Below are 14,329 nucleotides of genomic sequence, written 5' to 3' on the forward strand. Positions count from 1 at the left end.
TAGCTTTAGCTGGGTGGGGAGGTGTTTATCTATCTTAGCTTTAGCTAGGTGGGGAGGTGTTTATCTATCTTAGCTTTAGCTAGGTGGAGAGGTGTTTATCTATCTTAGCTTTAGCTAGGTGGGGAGGTGTTTATCTATCTTAGCTTTAGCTAGGTGGGGAGGTGTTTATCTATCTTAGCTTTAGCTAGGTGGGGAGGTGTTTATCTATCTTAGCTTTAGCTAGGTGGGGAGGTGTTTATCTATCTTAGCTTTAGCTAGGTGGAGAGGTGTTTATCTATCTTAGCTTTAGCTAGGTGGGGAGGTGTTTATCTATCTTAGCTTTAGCTGGGTGGGGAGGTGTTTGTCGATTCAACGTTTTTCCTTTTTGTATTTTTTGTATTAGGATACGTCCAAGTTCTTGAAATTCATCACCCACTTTCAACTCTCCTCTCATCCTCCCTTTACTCGGGGGGGCTCCCGAGTGGCGCAGCGTTCTAAGGTACTGCATCTCAGTGCTAAAGGCGTCATTACAGACCCTGGTTTAGTTCCAGGCTGTATCTCAACTGTGTCGTTAGGCTTTGGCTGATGTAGGCCATCATTGTAAATAAGAATTTGTTCTTAACTGATTTACCTAGTTAAATAAAGGTTAAATACAATTTTGAAAGTATTTTGTTAAAAAAAAATGAATCTCCCAACCTGTTGTATGGAATTGCACCAGCAGAGGGCAGAATTGTAACAGTCAATCCATAGCCATATATAGAGAATATTACACTGAACAAAAAAGTGTTGGTCCCATGTTTCAAGAGCTGAAATAAAATTTCCCCAAAATGTTCCATAGGCACAAAAAAACGTATTTATCTCAAATGTTGTGCACAAACATGTTTACATCCCTATTAGTGAGCAATTCTCCTTTGCTAAAATAATCCATCCACCTGACAAGGTGTGGCATATCAAGACGCTGATTATCAGTGTGATCATTACAAAGGTGCACCTTGTGCTGGGGACAATAAAATGCCACTAAAATAGTTTTTCCACGCAACATAATGCCACAGATGTCTCACGTTTTGAGGGAGTGTTCAATTGGCATGCTGACTGCAGGAATGTCCATCAGAGATGCTGACAAATAATTTAATGTTCATTTCTCAACCAACGTCGTTTCAGAGAATTTGGCAGTACGTCCAACCATAACCGCAGACCACGTTTAAGGCACCGTGTGGGTGAGCGGTTTGCTGATGTCAACATTGTGAACAGAGTGCCCCATGGTGCCGGTGGGGTTATGGGATGGGCAGGTATAAGGCTATGGACAATGAAAACAATTGCAATTTGAATACACAGAAATACACAGAAATACTCTGACGAGATCCTGATGCCCGTTGTGAGGTATCTGTGACCAACATATACATATGTGTGTTCCCAGTCATGTGCAATCCATAGATTCGGACCCCACTGGATTCATTTCCATTGACTGCTTTCCTCATATGAGGAAATCTCAGAAATTGTTGCATGTTGCGTTTCTGTTTAGTGTATGAAGGTGGCTATGGGTCAATTGTTGGATTTTTCTTGTTCCAGGTGAACACCTAGAGAAGATCATGGTGCAGAAGTTCTGCAGTGTGGAGGAGGATGAACTCAGGGACTAGTGCTTCCAGGCCTTTGAAGCTTTTCACAGCAGGTAAAACTCTCTAGTGAAAGTCTCTGTGTCTCTCTCGCTCTCTGTGTGTCTGTCTCTCTCAATATCTCTTTCGATCACTCTTTGTCTTAAGATTACAACCATTACTTGTTGCCCAGAGGCCCGCACTCACATGAGATTTGCTGAGATTAGACACAATTGAACTAGAGCCGTAACTACAGAGCCATAACTACAGACCTATAACTACAGAGCCATAACTACAGACCTATAACTACAGAGCCATAACTACAGACCTATAACTACAGAGCCATAACTACAGACCTATAACTACAGTCATAACTACAGAGCCATAACTACAGACCTATAACTACAGTCATAACTACAGACCTATAACTACAGTCATATAACTGCAGACCTATATTTTATACCTTACCTGTTCTTTTTTCATAATAGATGCCCTAAGGAGATGTCCCCTCAGTGATCAAGCTGTGTCTGAGGTACATCACCTATGACCTCCACTAGAACTACGATGTGGATGAGAATGGGGATGAGTCCATGGATTCACAGGCCGGAGAGTTTAAGGAACCAAGGTGTTGTTGTGAATGTCTTTGTTTCCAAAGATATACAGTAGCAAAGCCACATTTTTCTCAGTGATTGCAGCAACAACTTTAAAAAACAGTGATATACACTGTTTATTTGTTTATTTAATTGTTCACGTACACTGTTAAAATGTGCAATGTTTAAAAATATGAAACTAAGCTGCCATCATTTTGTAGGAGTTCGAATGTGCTTTCCAAAGATTTTTGCTTTTCACACGCTGCCCTGCCCCCTGTAGTCAGGTGACGAGTACCGTGACAATATGAGCTGGAAGGAGCGGAGAGACCTGCTCGTGGAGCTGTATGGTTCAGTGGCTCCAGCCCTGCTGCCTCGGTTTAAAGGGAAGGAGGAGAACGTCAAGACGGATATATTCGTCCCCTCTGTCGCTTTCCTTAAACAGACCAGGCCCTCTGAGGGACTCATCGCAGCAGAACCCGGAGGCAAAGAAGACCCAGCTATCACTCTGCTTAAGAAGACCCAGCTATCACTCTGCTTAAGAAGAATCAGCTATCACTCTGCTTAATAAGAACCAGCTATCACTCTGCTTAAGAAGAACCAGCTATCACTCTGCTTAAGAAGAATCAGCTATCACTCTGCTTAATAAGAACCAGCTATCACTCTGCTTAAGAAGAACCAGCTATCACTCTGCTTAAGAAGAACCAGCTATCACTCTGCTTAGAAGAACCAGCTATCACTCTGCTTAAGAAGAACCAGCTATCACTCTGCTTAATAAGACCCAGCTATCACTCTGCTTAAGAAGAACCCTAGCTATCACTCTGCTTAAGAAGAATCCAGCTATCACTCTGCTTAAGAAGAACCAGCTCAGCTATCACTCTGCTTAAGAAGAACCAGCTATCACTCTGCTTAAGAAGAACCAGCTATCACTCTGCTTAAGAAGAACCAGCTCAGCTATCACTCTGCTTAAGAAGAACCAGCTATCACTCTGCTTAAGAAGAACCAGCTATCACTCTGCTTAAGAAGAACCAGCTATCACTCTGCTTAAGAAGAACCAGCTATCACTCTGCTTAAGAAGAACCAGCTATCACTCTGCTTAAGAAGAACCAGCTATCACTCTGCTTAAGAAGAACCAGCTATCACTCTGCTTAAGAAGAACCAGCTATCACTCTGCTTAAGAAGAACCAGCTATCACTCTGCTTAAGAAACAGGTAGCTTGTTGTTTTTGCTGCTGTTAAACCATTTTTCATCCAGGCTAGTCTCATTGAGATAAAAATGCATTTTAAACTGAGTCCTAATCAAAGACAACAGCCGGGCTTGTCCTTGTAAGTTTAATCTGAACTTTCCCTCGGTGGTGGGATTTTCAAAATATATATATTTTTTCCCCAGGTCCCAACAGTAGTGAAGGCTCTCCACAAGCAGCTGAAAGAGAAGAGCATGGAGTCTAGACAGGGCTGGCCAACATACTGCATACAACATACCAGTCTCACATCAGGTAACTTCACTTAGATTTTAATTTACTGCATTCTGGCAGGTAGCCTAGTGGTTAGAGTGTTGGGCCAGGAACCAAAAGGTTGCTAGATTGAATGACAAGGTAAAAATCTGTCTTTCTGCCCCTGAACAAGGCAGTTAACCCACTGTTCCTAGGCTGTCATTGTAAATAAGAATTTGTTCTTAACTGACTTGCCAACTTAAAGGTCAAATTGTTTATTTCTTGGGCCAGCGGTTTTTCCTAGACAAACTCTGGGCCTACTGTAGTGATAGGCTACAACAATTGTTAATTTCTTCTCTGTACTTAATCAGGACTACTTCCTGTCCCTAGATAGTTACCTACAGTAACTTAAAAAGGAAATAGTGTTGCAATTTCTATTAGAAGTCAACTTGACATTCATATTAACCTCTCGCTTTATCATTTACTCAGAGAAGTCTACCTCGTCCAACATGAAGATCAATGCCCTCTATGTCCTAATGTGCATCCACCCTCCTTACGTCTTCCAGCCTCACATGAAGGTAATTCTGCCCACGGCGGTGCAGGACCCCTTCTATAAGATCACCTCCGAGACCCTACTGGTCACTCAGCAGATGGTTAAGATCAGACACCCATTAGGTGGTAAGAAGCCCAGAGGTTAGCGAGGTGGACCAGGAAAAGATCACCTCTCAGGTGATGAGAAAGTGGAGACTGAATTGGCAACTGGATAGCTGCTGGTGTCAGATCATTACTGACCCTACCATGGTGCCCTTGAGCAAGGCACTTAACCCCCCAATTGGCTCTCCATCCATGGATGCTGTGCCGTGTCCGACCCTTTACTTCTCAAAGTGTTTGTCCCGATTTCTGTTATAGCCAAATGGACAATAAAGTATCAATTACCTTCTATTCTAGACAAACTACCTGCTTCTTCATTTGACCTCAAGCCCTACGTGAAGGACTTGTTCGCTGGCACCCTGAAGAGGCTGCAGTCGAAGACCATGAAGTGAAGGAGAGGGCCATTTCTTGTATGGGTCACGTGTCACCTAGGATACCTAGATTTTCCTGGAGGCTGAAGAACAAGATCACCAGGTAGGCAGGGTAGAGGCGGACCCTCAGTATCCAAGGTAACATCTTCTGCTGATGTACCTTGACCCCTGAACTGCTCCATCCCTTCAACACTGTGCCGCTTCCCTGGATGGAGAGCTAATTTGGGGGGTTAAGTGCCTTGCTCAAGGGCACCATAGTAGTATCTTCTCTACTCTTCCCAGGTTGACAGCGGTGAAGACCACGACTCTCATCGCTGCATTGCCCCTTAGGATTGACTTCCGACCTTTAATCACGAGGGCATCCCCATCCTGGGCTCCTTCCTCGCGAAGAACCAACGAGCCTTCAAGCTAACCGGTCTCAACATGACCATGACGAGCAACAGCCTGAAGCCACCCATGATCGAGGCCGTGCTCAACGAGCTACCTTGCTTTGATCGAGGAGAGCAATAAGCACATATCCCAGGTGGCAGTGATACTCCTCACCTAAGGTGTGTCCCTCCTCCCTGTCCCAAGATCAGGAACACTGTCCTACCTGGTGTTTCATCTGGTTCATTCCCCAGTTGCTCCAATGAGGGTCTCGCTCTGTCATCCTAGAGTTCTTCCAAGCACCGGTGGTCACCAAGGCTGGGAACAACAACCTCCTGAAAGCTCTTACAGGCCCCTTTCAGATTGGGGAAGGCTACAGACCCTTACACCCATGGACTTTTCCTGGTTAAATAAAACAGACAGTCCTACTACTCTGTGACCAGGTAGTTGTAGTTTTGGTTAGATGCCTTTGCATGGCTGTTATAGGCCATACTCACTGCCTCAGAAATTATTCCTATTCTGCCTTGAAAGTTGATAGTTGGAAACATGCCTTTGACACATATATGATATTAAAAGGACTTTGAAAAATATATTTAGTGCCACTTGTTACCTTGAAATCACCGTTGAGTTGAAAACGTGCCTTCTTGACATTCAGGTAATACTTTGTTAAAAATGACTTTTCAAAGCCGGTGGTAATTCACCGCCATTTTGTAGAGCTGTGATGTCGATACAGTATTCCCAACAAATACATTGCAAATAAACAAATGTTTAGTTAATTTGTTAACTGTGCACCATCTAGTGTGTGAAACTTAAGACTTTCATCAATACCCTAAAGCATTGATGAACGGGCAAACAAGATGGTAAATACTCTTTACACGTATAGATCATTTATTGAACAAACAATAAACAGATAACAGGTGGGTCTGGGTCACTCGTGTTCCTCGCTGCGTAGCCTGGCGTTGGGGTTGGTGATCTTAATAGCAAGCTGAGCTGCCCTCTCCACGATCAACTTCCTGTTCTTTGACGACACATTGTGGGCTATCTCTGCAGCATGGGTCCTGTGGAGAACAAGGGAAAGGTTATAGTAACAGACACAAGAGGGGAAACAAGGAAACGAATGTCATCAGGGTTAGGGTCAATTACGTTTTAATTCAGGAAGTATACAGAAATTATGTTTCAATGCTTTTTAACAAAGATACTGTATATAAATGATAAGATGGTCTCGTCTCCTCCCTAACCATGGGAGTCGTTGTCCTGAAGGCAGGAAGGCAAGGCGGTCTGCTTATCATGGACAGATTTTGACGTCAGTGAACCCTCTCGCTTACTCTTCCTACATTTTCAATTAAATGGAATTGACCCCAACCCGTTCAAACAAATCACTTTGAAGAGCCATGCATCCCATCAATGAAACATCTATTGTGGAACATGCCATTATTCCACACCAAGTAAAGCCTTAGAATACATAAAGATCAGAGTTCAGTCAAGCCAGTTCCAGTCTGTTTTTCAGACGGTCTGGAACATGGCAGGTTAACTTCCACCTCCTGGCTACAGGGAGAGCTAGCGGTAGAATGGGTACTTCCTCTGCCATGCTCTCCCTCCTTGTTCAAACCCTTGGCTTGCTGGGTCGTCCATACTCATGCCATGATGACAGAGGGGCAGAGGCGGAGTCAGATGACCCAGAGGCAGACCACCCAGAGGAGGAGTCAGACGCTACTATATCTCCAGGGGATTGTATACCCACGCAGAACACCGCTTTACGCAGGACACCGCTTTACCCACATAGCCTGGTCAAGCAGCACCCACATAGCCTGGTCAAGCAGACAGATCGCTACGTTCACATTTTGATTCAGGATATGAGCTATTGAGAGATCAGGCTGGTTCCACCAGGCTAGGACACACAAACAAGGATCTATTGAGAGATCAGGCTGGTTCCACCAGGCTAGGACACACAAACAAGGATCCAGATTAAAGCCAGGAGCGTCGCATGACATTTTTTTTTATTGAGATACAGCCTATGAACTCTTGTTGTGTCCTAGAAACTAACATTTTGTTTATTATGAAAGCTCAAATGTTAATACGAATACCAGTCATTGAAATTACAAAGTCATGTGGAACAAAAGGTATCGTCATTGTGTAAAAGCACTAGTTTTCTGAGATGCATTACATTGAAATAAAAATGGTACACTGTCTCTTTAAACATATCAGGTCTGTGATGATGACATGCAAAATAGATGTCATTGGTCTCCTGAAGAAGCCATCCCTTTTCTGTGGCCCCAAATGTTTGGCTATACTGGTACAGTTACCAGGTTGTTAGCTAGCTAGCTAGCCAATGAGGTATGATGACTGAACAAAGTGTAGCCAAATGGTTAACACTGCGAGTCATTTTACAACCATGTTGCATTTGGTTTATGAATGCAAAATGCGCTCCCAGCGATTCGCTACAGGAAGATAAAAATGTTGCACCGGTAATATAGGTCAGTAATATGGGTCTGATCTTTTGGGCTAGAAGCAAGCTCTTTTTGCTGTAGTAATGGTGCTACCATGATGCTAACAAATCTGAAACACTGCTACAGCGAAGCTTTCCCATTACAATTATTATCTGGGAGAGTTTTCTCCTTGGCACACAATGCAAACAAACAAACTATGACAACATTTTAGCTAAATCTGTTGTCGCAGTTTTAGAGCCCTGCCATATGAAATATTGCACATGAATGAGCACATACAATCCAAATGAAATACTGTAAATGGACGGGAAAAAACAGGGAAAGTCCAAAAAAAAGATGTCATTCACATGAAACATTGACTCAAGTCAACCAAAACAAACATAACATTGTACCATATGCTGTATCATGAGCCTGACATCTGGGCTGTGTTCAATAGGAAAACGTTGTGAAACATTAGCAATAAGTCACGACTAAAGCCAACATGACTCCTTATTCTACATGTAGGAGACACGTTTGTTCCATACATAGCAGGCATCTAATTGAACATTCCTCAAGTTTACGCCATCTGAACGCAGCACCAGGCCAAATAAAGCCATCAGTGGCCTGTTCTACGTTACAGAGCGTTCAGATAGTATGTTCTACTCTTGGTATTTCTGTCTCATGAAGAATAGGGAATTATGTCAGGTCTATTCATTACATTTCTATCTGCAACACAACATTTCACCTGTTGGATTCTATCTTGAAATATACTTATTCATGTTACCATACTGATTACTTTATATGCATAAGGAATGTATATATTAGGGGTCAAGGAAGGGTCAAGAGGAACTTGGTGTGTGGAAAATTAATGATTAAGAAAAAAAAAGTACAGAAAGTTCATATTCTGTTGAAATATATTATTATAGAATGTGAATGCCTCTCTCCTTAGGAACAAAGGGCAAGAGTCTAGTTTCAGTTCTTGATGAGGCAGGCCAGTGGCTGCAGAACCAGGACCATGAGGGATGTGGAACTCAACTCCAGACAAGGTCAAAAGATGGAGAAGATACTGCTGGAAAGGGGGGGGCACGTCAAAGAACATCTCACACATACATCCTCGCTTCCAGGCCCATGAGGTTCCTAGAAACAGGCAGGGCCGTGACAACACCAGTAAGAAGAACCTACTGTGTTTCTGTCTAACACCAGAGAAGGTTTGGTTATCTTAGACATGCAAGGAGGTGACTCCTCCTGGTCAGAAGGTATAAAGACGTGCTTGTGTGATGTCATGTATGTTGTCTTTGCAACTGTATGACCCAGTGGGGTAGAGAATTTTTTTTTTTAAACTTGGTTTGAGCTTTCTTTATCCCTAGTCATCTGAGTTTTTACTCTGTTTGTTCAGAACCTAAAATGTCACTAAAATAGACACCTGTGGTTGGGATCTTACTTGTTGCTCATCATGAGGACCTCCAGCTCCTTGATGTTGTGCACCAGGAACTTCCTGAAGCCGGAGGGCAGCATGTGTTTGGTCTTCTTGTTGCTGCCGTAGCCGATGTTGGGCATCAGCATCTGGCCCTTGAAGCGCCGCCGCACCCTGTTGTCGATTCCTCGGGGTTTACGCCAGTTTTGCTACAAAAGGAGAAGATGGATAAGGATTAAGGCCGTATCCTGTAAATACAGGAACCAGCTATTACATTTAACTAAGGCTACGTTCACACAGACAGCACAATTCTTGGCAAAAAAAAGATGCTCCGATTGGTCATCAGATGATATTTTGTGATGGAAGGGAGTCGTCATCAGATGATGTTTTGTGATGGAGGGAGTACCTGAACTTGTCCAAGAAGGAACACTAGTTTTCCGTGCATCCTAATAAAATGTGAATCTGGTTCAGCACATCTATGTAACAAAAGGGTTGAAATACCGTTGCTCAAACTCAGGTAATTGTGGTCTGAACCGTACCTTGACTTTCACATAGCGGTCTGACTGATGTCTGATGAACTTTTTCACCCTCTTCTTGACGATCTTAGGCCTTTTCAGAGGCCTGAGAGCTGCCATGTTGCCTGGAGGTACAGAAAACAGAAGTCTGTTAGCAGTAGTCTGGAGAAACAAGCAGTCTCCTCATCTTCTATCCCAGTGGATTTACAGCCCTTTATTAGCTAGCTTTAGCCACCTTGTTCAGGGCTCTATACTGACATTTTAGATTTAATTTCGGAGTGCAATTAAAAATATTCTAAGTATTAATGATAAGAATGTCCAGCAATTACAAAATACAGGGTTAAGGAGCTCATCTCCTGAAGAACCTATTTTCTTTCTGAGCTACTAAATGGTGTATGGGTGATTGTTCTTCCTAGTGGCACTGGTGCTCATGTAACAGTACAGCTTTAAACCGTCCCCTCGCCCATACCCGGGCGCGAACCAGGGACCCTCTACACACACCAACAACAGTCACCCACGAAGCATCGTTACCCATCGCTCCACAAAGGCCACGGCCCTTGCAGAGCAAGGGGAACCACTACTTCAAGGTCTCAGAGCAAGTGACGTCACATTTGAAACGCTATTTAGCACGCACCACCGCTAACTAAGCTAGCCGTTTCACATCTGTTACACTCACAAATAAAATTCTAGGTAGCACAGCAAAATATTTAGGAGCATATGCGCCCAAAATGATGGCACTGTAGAGCCCGGGAGTTGTTAGCTGCCTAACTTGTTTGAGACCAGTTACCACTCACACATGATACTTTCTATTTTAATTAAACTTTTTTTTATTTCACCTTTATTTAGACAGGTAGGCCAGTTGAGAACAGGTTCTCATTTATAACTGCAACCTGGCCAAGATAAAGCAAAGCAGTGTGACACAATCAACACAGAGTTACACATAAACAAACATACAGACAATAACACAATAGAAAAATCTGTATACAGTGTGTGCAAATGAAGTAAGGAGGTAAGGCAATAAATAGGCCAATAGTGGCAAAGTAATTACAATTTAGCAATTTACACTGGAGTGATATAAGTTCAGATGAGGATGTGCAAGAGATACTGGTGTGCAAAAGAGCAGAAAAACAAATATGGGGATGAGGTAGGTAATAAGAATTTGTATAAGAGCTGACTTAATAAGAACTGACTTAACAGTTAAAAACAAATTCTTATTTACAATGATGGCCTACCCCGGCAAAACCCAGATGAGCCAATTGTGCCCTGCCCTATGGGACTCCCAATCACGGCCGGTTGTGATACAGCCTTGAAATTGAACCTGGGTCTGTAGTGACACCTCTAACACTGAGCTGCAGTGCCTTAGACCGCTGCGCCACTCAGGAGCCCCAACCACTTGTCATGTGTGTTGGTTTAGCTACTGGTTATATGAAACGACTGAATGATTGGTGTCTTGATAGCCAACTAAACACAACTACACTTTTATACCTCAATGGAGTTTACTGTGGGCATCTAAAGTGGGTGGACTAGAGCTCCGACATATAAAAATGAAGTTTATTAAAAATTGTCCTGTTGCTATTCTCTGGGTGCTGAAATGAGAGACATCGGATCTATTGTCCACTCACTCTAGTCAGTGCACAACTCCGTTGATGTGAAGTACACAGCGGATTTGAGTTTAGTGGGCTATTCTCTTGGACGCAAAGTCATCCAGCTAAATAATATGTACTGAACAAAAATATAAAATGCAACATGCATGTCCCCAGCACAAGGCAGACCTGTGTATTGATCGTGCTGTTTAATCAGCTTCTTGTAATGCCACACCTGTCAATTGGATGGATTATCTTGGCAAAGGAGAAATGCTCACTAACACGGATGTAAACAACTGTGTACACAAATTGAGCAATATAAGCTTTTTGTAGGTATCTTTTATTTCAGCTCATTAAACATGGGACCAACATTTTACATATTGCGTTTATATTCGTTTAGTGTCGCTAGCTTGCTAGCCTAGCCAACACACTGCATTGACATGATTTTACAAGTGTGAAGAATACGACAGTAGCTTCGTTTGCTACGCGAACTAACTTTGCAGCTCTATTCCGCACAGCTTGCATCATTTCTTTGAAGATGTGTTCATTTGATGTTTAACGTTCGGTACTGTACGGACTTGTCACAATGTGTCAGAAGTAATGTATTGGACGCTACTGTGATACAATGTATCAACGTGATGTGTCGCCACGTCACTCCACTACAGTTCACTACTAGATATCTTGTCCCGAAAACTGTGAACCGACCCGTTCTCCAGCTTTTCCCTATCGTTAGATCAGTGGGCATACATGAGCATTATATTCTGTGTCCCTAACTGGACGGATCTCCTCAGCTGTTAGCGAGCCGATTGAAACAACACTAGGTTAGTCAACCATCTTTTGATTCGACATTTCAGTGCCCGTTTCTCTTTAAACAAAAGTGACACATATCTACAAAGTTCAGCAACAATAACGAAATGTGTATAAAGTTTGATTGAATATGTAATGAATGCCGTTGTTTTTTTATGGATTAGAGTCATACATTTATAAAGATGATGACAGATGGACATTGTTACTTACCGTTTGGGCTGAATGCTGCCTACAGGTAGTTGAGGCCAGGGAGAAGGGGAGGAGATTGGAACGGAATTCTGGGTAATAAAGGGAAAGAATGAAATAGAATCAGAGCGATAGACTAGAAAAGAACAACTCCAGGAGAACATATAAAACGTAGAAAATAATCAGACAAAAAATCAGGCTTACAAAAATGTATTTTAATCACTCAAAATGTGACTGGTTACAATAGCATGGCTGACTTTGGAAGCCGATAAGTACTAGGAGTCAGGGATTTGTGTTGCCGCCGTTCTGTGTTGTCATGCTACTACGTTGTTGTCTTTAGGTCTCTCTATATGTTGTGGTGTCTCTCTTGTCGTAATGTGTTTTGTACTATTTAAAATAAAATAAAAGTTTATCCCAACCCCCGTCCCCACAGGAGGCCTTTTGGTAGGCCGTCGTTGTAAATAAGAATTTGTTCTTAACTGACTTGCCTAGTTAAATAAAGGTTCATTTAAAAAAAAAATGTTTATCGCTTTTCAAAAGTAAAAGTTCAGAAATCGCTGGAGGACGTCTTGCATTTGGAGGACATTGCATTTTCCATTGTAATGCATACGAAGACAATACAAAATAAAGGAGAATATTGCTTTACGTTGAGGTTTAATTGAATGAAATCAAGTCATATTTCTGTGTTGCAGCACAATCAAAATGCATGTATCCTTTTCATAAAGACAACAGCATGTAGCTTATTCATAAAGAGAAGATCACTTTGAGGTTTACTTCTATGAAATCAAAAAGTCATATTTGTGATAGTGTTGGAGCACAATCCTTTTTACAACAAATGTATTCACACAATAACTATAGTAATTGTGTTTCACCATGACAACCCCTGGTGAGTGTTTATATGACACAGAGGTTTGTCAACCTGACCGAGTCCTTTTAGTAGGAAATTCAGTGATTAGCTTTGGTGATGAACTACTACCAAATACATTCAGTAGAAGAATATCAAACATTCCGATCTGTGTTGACACAGGCTTAATTACACAACCTCTAGGGCAGGGCTCTCCATCCCTGTTACTGGAGAGCTACCCTCCTGTAGGTTTTCACTCCAACATTGTTACTGGAGAGCTACCCTCCTGTAGGTTTTTGCTCGAACCCTATTACTGGAGAGCTACCCTCCTGTAGGTTTTCACTCCAACATTGTTACTGGAGAGCTACCCTCCTGTAGGTTTTCACTCCAACATTGTTACTGGAGAGCTACCCTCCTGTAGGTTTTCACTCCAACATTGTTACTGGAGAGCTACCCTCCTGTAGGTTTTTGCTCGAACCCTATTACTGGAGAGCTACCCTCCTGTAGGTTTTCACTCCATCCCTGTTTCTGGAGAGCTACCCTCCTGTAGGTTTTTGCTCGAACCCTATTACTGGAGAGCTACCCTCCTGTAGGTTTTCGCTCCAACCCTATTACTGGAGAGCTACCCTCCTGTAAGTTTTCACTCCGACATTGTTACTGGAGAGCTACCCTCCTGTAGGTTTTTGCTCGAACCCTATTACTGGAGAGCTACCCTCCTGTAGGTTTTCGCTCCAACCCTGTTACTGGAGAGCTACCCTCCTGTAGGTTTTCACTCCATCCCTGTTACTGGAGAGCTACTCTCCTGTAGGTTTTCACTCCAACATTGTTACTGGAGAGCTACCCTCCTGTAGGTTTTCACTCCAACCCTGTTACTGGAGAGCTACTCTCCTGTAGGTTTTCACTCCAACCCTGTTACTGGAGAGCTACCCTCCTGTAGGTTTTCACTCCAACCCTGTTACTGGAGAGCTACCCTCCTGTATAGGTTTTCGCTCCAACCCTGTTACTGGAGAGCTACTCTCCTGTAGGTTTTCACTCCAACATTGTTGCTGGAGAGCTACCCTCCTGTAGGTTTTTGCTCGAACCCTATTACTGGAGAGCTACCCTCCTGTAGGTTTTCGCTCCAACCCTGTTACTGGAGAGCTACCCTCCTGTAGGTTTTCGCTCCAACCCTGTTACTGGAGAGCTACCCTCCTGTAGGTTTTTGCTCCTGCCCCTGGACCCAGCTACCTGCCTCCTCATGTGTTCCTTTAAAATAAACACCCTGTGCTTGAAACCAGCTCTCTGTCTCCACTCGTGTTCATTTCAGGACCCATTGTAAATTGGGTTTTCATGTTAAAATGTGTCCCAGCGTCCACTGGGGCGTGGCTTACGTAGTGCTCTTGAAAAAAAACCTGTTGTATTCCAAAGGATATAACCATGGGAACCGCAGAATGTATTTTTATTTTGTATTTGTTATTTTTTTCCTGCTTTTTCTCCCAAACTTTGTGATATCAAATAGGTAGAAAGTCCCGTACGGACTCGGGAGAGGCGAAGGTCTTATGAGTTAACCAAATCAGTGTTGCCAACTCCTCAGTAAGGA

General features: G+C 42.9%; 1 protein-coding gene and 1 long non-coding RNA gene across 2 annotated transcripts; one reads left to right on the plus strand and one right to left on the minus strand.

The window, feature by feature from the left end:
* Positions 1–3,114: 3,114 nt before the first annotated feature.
* On the plus strand, positions 3,115–5,727 carry LOC112255080. The gene is made up of 3 exons (XR_002954230.2): positions 3,115–3,369; positions 3,548–3,653; positions 4,080–5,727. It is a non-coding gene; the product is annotated as an uncharacterized LOC112255080 (long non-coding RNA).
* Positions 5,728–5,848: 121 nt separating this feature from the next.
* On the minus strand, positions 5,849–11,998 carry LOC112255079 (60S ribosomal protein L32). Its single transcript, XM_024428137.2, has 4 exons — positions 11,931–11,998; positions 9,355–9,455; positions 8,843–9,024; positions 5,849–6,036 (listed from the first exon to the last, which is right to left on the minus strand). The coding sequence occupies exons 2-4, from the start codon at positions 9,448–9,450 to the stop codon at positions 5,907–5,909; spliced, it is 408 nt and encodes a 135-aa protein (XP_024283905.1). The 5' UTR covers positions 9,451–9,455; positions 11,931–11,998; the 3' UTR covers positions 5,849–5,906.
* Positions 11,999–14,329: the final 2,331 nt, after the last annotated feature.

The sequence above is a fragment of the Oncorhynchus tshawytscha genome, linkage group LG07 (assembly GCF_018296145.1).
Source record: "Oncorhynchus tshawytscha isolate Ot180627B linkage group LG07, Otsh_v2.0, whole genome shotgun sequence".
Classification (NCBI taxonomy): Eukaryota; Metazoa; Chordata; class Actinopteri; order Salmoniformes; family Salmonidae; genus Oncorhynchus; species Oncorhynchus tshawytscha.